The sequence below is a fragment of the Triticum dicoccoides genome, chromosome 7A (assembly GCF_002162155.2).
Source record: "Triticum dicoccoides isolate Atlit2015 ecotype Zavitan chromosome 7A, WEW_v2.0, whole genome shotgun sequence".
Taxonomy (NCBI): domain Eukaryota; kingdom Viridiplantae; phylum Streptophyta; class Magnoliopsida; order Poales; family Poaceae; genus Triticum; species Triticum dicoccoides.
The window spans coordinates 67,817,144-67,826,610 of NC_041392.1; the positions used below are offsets into that span (position 1 = coordinate 67,817,144).

Below are 9,467 nucleotides of genomic sequence, written 5' to 3' on the forward strand. Positions count from 1 at the left end.
GTCCTAGTTATTTGTTTCGAATCGTGAAGCATCTCATTATACACTCCATTCCTCCGACGAAGGTGGATCTTATCTCTTCTCGCTACATAAAAGCACACGTAGCCGAGTGTTTCTGCGTACGCCTGCGTGTTATTTGTCATACGTGGCTTATACACCTCCAAGCCAAGCATCATGAATAAAGCACAGGCCATAACGCAGATCTTCGGCATATCACGGGCTGGACATAACGCAGATCTTGGCATATCACGGGTTAAGCCAAGTATAGCTAAAAATGTGCCCGGCTTACATGAAACACTCACGACGCGTTTGGTTGGGCGGAAAAGTCGCGGCTTCCCAAACCAGCGCTTTCTGAAACGGCATCCAGCGTTTGGTACGCATACTACGTATTAGGTATCCGTGTCTTTCGATACATCGATTCACAAAACCGAAAACGGCCGGAACGAAGGTGATTCGGAAAACGGGGTCGGATGCTCGAACCAAACTAGACGTGTATTCGGTAGAAAACCATTGGAAACCAGGGCTTCCCGATACCAGAACGAATCCGTTACCTGAGTGCGAACCAAACACGTCGTCAGTTTATCGAGGAAAAAAAATACCCGGCTTATACACGAGCATCAGCATTGTGGTTGCCACCTACCCTGGCTTCCATGAACGTGGAGTCCACAAGGGCTCGGGATAGCCAAAACAAATGTTTCAGTCGTCTAGTCCAGACATTTGAAACTGAAACCATTTGCGGACAGTTTGATGACTAACATTGGAGTTGCCCTAACCCCAATTGGGACCTGTTTGGTGTCACTTCGCTCCACGGCTCCGCTCCGGAAGCGGAAACAGCCACTCCGCAAATCCTAGGAGCTGGTGGATCGCCGAACGGGTCCTTAGTCGCACGCCAACTCTGGGGCTTCAGCCTGCAGCAGCGGTGCTGGTCACCTCTTGCAGCTCCACAGGTCCTTGAGTAGACCAGTGTTGGTTCCACTTCGCAGTGGCCGGGTGTCTCCAGCTAAAACGAGGTGACTGGCAAAGCGATGGTCGTCCTGGGTGCTATGTGTATGTACGTTCTTGGTAAAATACGGTATTTTTTAACTTCTTGCTGGAAAGTTCAGTTCCAATCTACTAACATGATTTTACAGTATGCTGTCACGGTTCACAATTTCTATCAAACCTCTTTGTCTATAGCAAGCTTCCATAAGCTGCTCCTCTGATAAGCCTCTTAAGATCTACATCGCCCGATTCAAAATTGCATGACTGGAAAATGCAGCTAACATTTCTCTGCTGGGCAGAGGCTATATCGACTGAAATCGCTAGTTCTGCCCGAAGGGACGCAAACAATGGTATCTGGTTTGGGTTTTCATCGCACTGCTTGAGCCGGATCCGCGCGAGGTCAAGATGAGTTTAGAGCGTCGAGTTGCCGCTGGAGCTCCTCGAGATCGTCGTCGATAGCACCGGAGCTAGCTGGTGCAGCAGGTGGCTCCACGTAGGAATCTTCATCTGGAAGTTCACGGACAAGGCCTTCTGGAAGGATGTCTGCACAGATTTTCAAACGAGGTAAAATCACATCAGGAGTGGTAAATAGGGAAATATGCTTCGTTCTTAGAATTTGATTTTACCTGTTGCAGCCCTTTGAACGCTTGACGTTGCCGTGTCACTATCATCAAGAACACTGCAGAAGGGGAAAACACTGCAAGTAAGAAACTCCGTGCAACTTCTGCGATGGGTATTCAGTTCACCAGGAAAATAATTCTGTACTCCTGGGGAGTATGTACGTACTCCCATTCCTCATATACCATTTAGATGAATCGACTATGCCTCTTTACCATTTTAATACACTTCATTAGCAATTACATTTTGCATAGTTTGCTATATTGTGTATTTGTACATAAAAATGGTATATTGCAAAAACTAAGAGGCCCCAGTGATGTTTTTTCGTAATACTTGCATTGAGGTATCTTAGTATGGTATATCGAGAATGATAAAGAGGTATAGATTCATTTAAGAGGTATACTGAATATGGGACTACATACTCTGAAGTATATAAAGGAGTCCTTGTATTATGTACATAGAAACGCAAAATCATGAAAATATAGCAAGCATCAAACTGAAAGTAGTGGCTGGGTAGTTCTGAAGAACAAACATAGTAGTTCAATATAGGATTGAGAACATTTTAGAACACATCCAATCTTGTTAGCTCCATTTGGTATAGAACTATGCATAACAACACTGAACAGAACAATTAGGTTAGGGGGCGTTTGGTTGGGCTGTGGCTTTCAAATAAGCAACTGTCAGCTGTCTGCTGTGGAAAAGCTGCTGAAAATCATAGCAGATCTGTAGATCTGTAGCGTTGGCAGGAAATAGCACACCTAATTTACACCGAGAAATTTCATGTCTAAGTTTCTAATCTAACTTGGGTGAGAATCTGAAATTCAGAGGATATGACGACATTCAATCAAGGGACCACATTAGTTGATCAATAATGAGTCAATGCAAGGTTTTTTCTTGGCAGTTTTAGGGATGGGTAATCTGCTGGAGCTGTTTTTAGGTCATTGTGGCAGTTTTTGGGATAGGTAAGCTGTTGGAGATGCTCTAATTATACTGGTTGGTAGTAACCACATCTAGACCAAAATCTGTGATGTGTTTATATGTGTGAATGAATTCAATCAGAATAGGGGGCAATGTACCTAATGTTCCACTCGTTATCCACGTGAACCGGGTATTCAATTGCTGCGGATGCTTCAGCTTCCATCTTAGCCTTTGCCGCTGCATCTCTAGCAGGTTTTGATTGCATATATTCTTTCTAAAAATGATGAACGCCAGAATACCATTAGGAAACAGTCACAGTTGTAACTAGCAAAGATTACCAAAAGGAAGCAAGGGTGAAAATAAGCACCTGTCTCTCAAGACATGCTGGGTTTGAACATTGTGGATTTGGTCTCATTTCCATTGTCGGGAAAAAATCCTTAAGTGAATTATATCCCTGCAAAAATAGGAGGACGTCGCAAAAATATGATAATTAGAAAATGTTCAGAATTTTGAGATGAATATGTTGGATAAACATGTGCCACAATGGGAAACCTTTCAACCTACAGGAACGAAAATGATACTAACAAACTCTGATAATTTCCTTCCAAAAATAGAGAGCCCAACTATGTCATTTAAATCATGCCAACAGCGGTCGCAGCATCACAACAACTAGATAGAAGCAATTACCAAGTAAGGGGAAACTTGACCAAACTTCAACAGATATTTCAGAGAATTCTGGACCAGCAGTCCAGCAACAACACCCTGCAAAGAACATGTTCATCAGCCAAAACAAATGGGACATGGAAAATGTTCAGAATGGTTTTGGTTAACTTTGAGACAGGAATCTTGTGACTAAGAGTGACTAGAATGCATTGTCACTTTGGGATGGTAGTGCTAAGTCGTTAAATGCATGGTGCACTGCATTGCAGTTATGTCCAGCAATGCATAGATCCAATTGAATCAAGAAATATCTTGAAACAGAAGTCGACTAACATAAGCTGAGAGTCAACAGTACAGTAGATAAGCATATTTAAACAAGTCCAAAACCAAATTAGTAACACTCCCAGCGTCCCACTTATAGCTGCTAAACAGGCACAAGAATGTGACTGATCAGAAGAACCAAGCTTCCACAGCTTTGAGCAAATTGTTGCCCGGTGAGAAAACAACAAAGCAAAAACAAAAGTGAACGAAGTAAAGGACTCACCATTGTAGTTGGCAAAGAAGCAGCACAAACACCATCTCGCTTAAGTGTACGCTCGTCCACTCCTGATGCTACAACCTTTACACAGAAGTACCACAAACAGGTTACAAAAGATAAACAGATTAAATACAAATCCAGGAAATGCAAAAGGACATCTCAAGTCCTCAACTAATTAGATCGACTGTGAAGAATAAAAAAAGGCAGAAACTAAAATCAAAAGCATAATAGCACACTATTAAGGTACGACGTGAAGAGTACAAAATCTGAGATACATAGTAAGTACCAATGGAGGAGCACATGCAAAGCATGCAGTTTCACCAGGAACCAATAGCTGTATATGACCAGAAACAGCGTCTTCAGACACACCTGATGCATAAGTTCTCATGTCAAGTGCATTCCACATTGATGAGATTATTATAAATGAAGAGAATTAGCATGAAATGAAGGCGAAAATGTCACAATTTAATTGTCCATTTCTCACCGAGGGCTAGTCACGCAGGTAACAACAACTAAGCATCTATTCTTGGTGCTGCAATACGATTTAAGAATGTAGTGTATTTCCATGAAATGCAAGTATGGAGCCTAGGGTGCACATTTATGAAACATAACCTCGCCTAATTCCGTAGCATGCTCTGAAGTCTGCACTATTTTCTGAACCAATCAAATGCTACTATATTTGCATCTAGCTTGAGCAGCCTCATAAAATATCTAGCAAGTACTAAAGTAGAACTGTAAAAGAATAAGGTCACAGGAACAGAAGATTCTTTCGCCTATTCATGTACAATTTGAACTGTTTTGATCAGAGTTCCTGCCAAATTCTTGGGTGCCATAGAGGCCACCAGCCCACCATGTTCTCGCAAAAAGATATGTATTCAATTAAACTCTTGAACAACACCTACAGGTTAATAATATATTGTGGATGAGTTTATCCAATGCATATACAGGCATAAGGGGATGTATAGCAAGTAGCAACTTTTAAAGGCAAGGTGGACGACAAAATTTCTATGTACATCAGAATACAACGAGACAGAACAATTGGCATGAAGATATAAGTGCAGATAATATGAGCGGTATCCAACAAGCAGTAAGTACATAATTAAATGCAAGTTTTGGGCTTACCAGATTCCATCCATGTTTGGCGAAGCTCATTGCAAGCCTGAAAAGCAAGTATAAAAACAAATAATGCACCACTGAATCACAGACATGCAGAGCTACATGCAAAGTTAACAAGCCATAGAGAATGAGAATGTTGAGAGGATTGATGAAGTGCTACACAAAATCATGAAAGTATAATGTTACTAATTTTCACCTGATTGACAACCATACGAGCTTCATAGTTATCAACACAGCTCAAAACAAGATCAACTCCAGTGCTGCGCCCGTTAGAGCTCCTGGCTTTGAGACTTCCCAAAAATGTTTCAAATCCTTTCACTGTAGTGATATTCAACGAATAACTCTGTGGGAAGAAAACAAATGATGTCAGTTTACACAACAAAGCAGGAATAGTGTAACACTAGAAGGGTTGGGTGCGCTTCGCTGCGCCATTGGTGTTGTTGGGATTTCATAAAGAAAATGTTATTTGGTTTGGCGTGTGGGGAAAATAATGGTGTTTTCTTTTTTATAAGATGGTGTTTTGGTGGGCTTTCTTGGTGGTGTGATTATGTGGGGAGGTTTTTTGTGCTGGTGGCTGACATACTATAGGGGTGCTATAATGTCACATGTTGGCGCTTCTTTTCCTAGGTGGTGAGAGGGTGCATGGGACTGATGTGTTTTTCTAGGCTGGTTGATGCCAATTAATTTGAGAAATCATTGACCCAGTCAAAATCGTGAATCAAATCTAAATTTGAGCACCTCAATTAAATGAGAGAGCTCCTTGAGAAATTGTTGACCCGGTCAAAATCGTGAAACAAATCCAAAACTGAACACCTCAATTGAATGAGAGGGGTCCAAAATTAGGGAGCATGGTGAATTAGAAGATGTGATCCACTATATCAACGGCAATTTTTCTTCGGTCAAACAAATTCCATGGATATGGATACTGATAAGCACTGCAAGTGGGCTGCGTTGGGTAAAGAAAAGTGTTTATCCTGAAAATTGTAAGGCCTACATTTTCGCCCTTCTATGAAAACTTGTAGTGTCATGAATCTGATGAAAGGATCAATTTGCTGAAGAAGGAAAGGGCAGCCACATAAATGACTGTCACCAATGGGCACAGCTCTCACCTCCAATACGACATCGGGATTTATTTCGCTAAGTGTCTGCACAGCAGCATCAGTCTTGGTCATTCCAACCTAACAGCACAAGGATACTGTTATTAGTCTGGCCAAGGTTATGCTCTTGGAGAGTAGTAGGTATAATCAATTCAGTAAAAGAGTGTAAACAGTGTTTCAGAAAATAAACTTTCACTATGTATATTAAGAAAATGCACATCATGGTATCATGCACAGAAAGGAGAGAGCAGATAAAGATTTTCATGGAAGCTTACCTGGTCCGGTCGGAAGAACAACCTATTCATGTTAGCCAGCTCAACTGTGTCATAGTCATATAGCAAGAGGCGTCCAATTCCACATCTAGTGAGCATCTCACCAGCGACACTACCAACACCACCTACACCCTGTGGAGCATGTACTAATGTATCAAGAACATTAAAAGTCAAAGTTTGATCTTGTAAACTAAAAAATGTTTGATCTTCACCCAAGAAATGTTCTGCTCAAGTAAATTGTACAGTTGCAACCATTTCTTTTCTGTTGTTCCATATAACTAAAGAAACATGTATTGGTCTAGTAGGGTTGTAATTTTGTGCAGAAATGGCATGTGTATAACCAAACAAACAATTGTGTGTCATGAAATTCAATTGAATTACTAGCAGTTAGCATTAGATGAAAAAAGGCAGCTGCTCAAAACATACATTTCCGCTACATTTTCCTTAATAGGAACGCCAATACCCATATACTATCACCCTAAAAAAAATACATGTATACTATCACTTTGTCTGCTGATATGCAGGCATAGACAACCAACTGCGGACATATGTTTGGCGGACAAAAAACTAAGTTGCATATCTTATATCTCTAATTATATTTAGCTCTGTGACTACTGATTTGATCTTGCAAATTGGTGATTTCATCAGAACTGAACTTCACCCAAGATCCTCACCAAACAAGTATATTCTGCCTTGAACCTTGCATAAGATAACATTTCTAGAACAATCTGAAAAGATTTGATGTGGCTATTACTGCAAACTCTCGTGGGCTTGAGTGCATGTTGGTAACCACAATATTTCATTGAGGAAAGCCTAGTACAAGAACTATGCCACAAGTGAAAAGTGCTCTCCAGTCACTATCCAAGCCCACTACATATTTGCTTGATCCATGATTTCCATCTGATAACTTGATGGTATACCGACTAACATCCTCTACTTATTAGAGAGGAAAAATTTACAGGTCCAGTCCATGCCAATTGCCAGCTCGAATTGCTTTTAGAACGCCTCAAAGCCAGATGAGAGCAAAAGACGCTCACCACAATGGCGACAGAGTAGTCGCGGATGCGCTCGTAGTTGTCGACGATCCCCATCCGCTGCAGCGCCATGAGCCTGCTGTAGGGGTTGCTGTCCAGCACCTCCGCGCTCATGTCCTGCGCCACGCAACCCCAATCCGCAAGCCACAGTCAATTCTCAATTCCACAAACACACAGATCCAATTCGCCACCTAGAAGCCTGGCAGGGGCCATCATCGGATCGTACCTTGATCTTCGACCGGGTGGCGGCAGCGGCGCCGGACGGGCCCATCATCTTCACCACGCGATCTCGCATCTGGCAACAGGGGAGAGGAAGATGTGGGGCGGTGACCGGAGGAAGGGATCGAGATCTGGGGAGGGAGGGAGCGGACGGCGGCTTACCCGGTCGATGGAGGCGGGGTCGGGGAGCTGCTTGAGCGCGTCGAGGTCGCGCAGCAGCGCGTGCAGCTCCTCCTCCATGGTCGCCGCCGGGCGGCCGGGTGGATCCGTTGGAGTGCTGGCAGCGGCTGTCCAGATCGGAGTGTGTCGAGTGGAGCGCGGGGGCGACGAGCCGACGGCAGAGTATTCGGTGGAAAACCGATAAAAACGCCGTGGAAAGGAACCATATTTGCAAGTTCCCAAAATCTAAAAAGTGGCCGCGCACTATCTAGACGGAACGAGCGGCCGGCCCCTCGCCGCTCGACCTGCCCTGATTTGCCGCACGCGTGGACCAGGTGTTATCCGGTCGGGCGCTCTCAACCACAAAACAGTTGTCGCTATCTACCCCTTCCAACCCTTCGTCCCCATCTCTCTCGCGTCCGCCGCCATCACAACTCGCGTCGGCCATCTCCGCTCCTCTCACGCCGGCCGCCACAAGTTGGGAACGGGCATCACGCCCCTCGACTGGATTCAGGCGCCGCCGTTCCCACATGTATCAGATCTGTTGAAACTGGGTGAAGGTCGAAGGAAGCTCTGGACGAAGCAGGAGGAAGGGAAGCAGCGGACGGCATGAGGTCTAGGCGTGGCTGTAGTGACTGGGAGAGGATGAAGCACATGCTTGGATGAAGTGTAGCGGCCTGATGAAGCACGGCCACAGGAGCGGAAATGACCTCGTCCTCGATCTGGAGCAAGATGAAGACGAGGTCTGCTAGGGAATGGAGACAGAGATATGTATTACCCACTTTGACGATGGCTGTGATTTGACCCCGGTGGTCAATCACTTTCTTGCTATCGACTTCATCTTGTTGGCAATGTAAATGCCCAGATGATGATTCCAACAATTTGTGCTAGTACAATCTAACTTTAATTCTGGATGATATCAGCTCGTAAGATCTTTTATATCAAACCAATCAATGAAAATTAGATCCCCTATGAGTATGTTTTGACGAAAAAAAATTGATGCCAACTTTGATGCTATATCGTGCAATTTTAGTACTGCATTATGCAACTTTAGTATTGAATGGTGCAACTTTTTTATAAACTTAGTTTTTGTAGCTGCATGATCCAATTTTCTATGAAGTTGCAACCTACCAACCATGAGAACGTAATGTGCAACTAGTCTACTGCCCCCGCCAACAACCTAGTAGTCGATGTGCAACTCTCATCCTTACTCGTGGATGTGTAGTTTTTCATGGTTTTACACACCCTGCCCACCCCCCTACCAGTGTTATGTGCAACTTAGTCTGTTGTTCACGCCAACAGCTTATTAGTCAATGTGCAACTCCTTCCCCTCCCTTGTTGTGGATATGCAGTTTCAGTTGGCGGAGGCAATACACGGAGTTGCACAAGTCCGCCAGGCAGTTGGCCGGGCCAACATACGAAGTTGCACATCTCAAAGGAAGGATAGTTTGATGGTGAAAACTTCACATTCATGAGGATAGTGAAAAGTTGAATATAGACAAGACGCTAAAGTTGTATGTCTCACTATCAGGGGTGGTTTGCCCTAGGTGCTAGCAGGAAAACTACACGTCCATGGGATACAAGAAAAAGTTACACATTACTGTTAGACAGTTGGCCGTGGCAGTATCCTAAGTTGCACATCCACTGATAGATAGTTGGCTGATGCAGCAAACAGTGAAAGCACTCAAACGCGGTTGTGGGGGGTGCACGCGCGACGACTACCAGGCATGGAGTTGGCCAGGGCACCGCGGTAGCTGACCAAATTACATATTTCACTGTTAGAGAGTAGTTGGGGTGGTGCCACTAGTGAAAACTGCATGGCCTAGGCAACAAATGAAGTTGCACATCTCACTAGAAG

General features: G+C 43.8%; 1 protein-coding gene across 1 annotated transcript; it reads right to left on the reverse strand.

Moving 5' to 3' along the window:
* Nucleotides 1-1,049: 1,049 nt before the first annotated feature.
* LOC119328848 (ubiquitin-like modifier-activating enzyme 5) lies at nt 1,050-7,815 on the reverse strand. The gene is made up of 14 exons (XM_037601840.1): nt 7,613-7,815; nt 7,458-7,526; nt 7,235-7,348; nt 6,201-6,329; nt 5,938-6,006; nt 5,025-5,171; nt 4,835-4,871; nt 3,999-4,081; nt 3,719-3,793; nt 3,202-3,276; nt 2,882-2,968; nt 2,673-2,788; nt 1,605-1,657; nt 1,050-1,521 (listed from the first exon to the last, which is right to left on the reverse strand). Exons 1-14 carry the CDS (start codon nt 7,688-7,690, stop codon nt 1,379-1,381), a joined length of 1,275 nt encoding a protein of 424 aa, XP_037457737.1. The 5' UTR covers nt 7,691-7,815; the 3' UTR covers nt 1,050-1,378.
* Nucleotides 7,816-9,467: the final 1,652 nt, after the last annotated feature.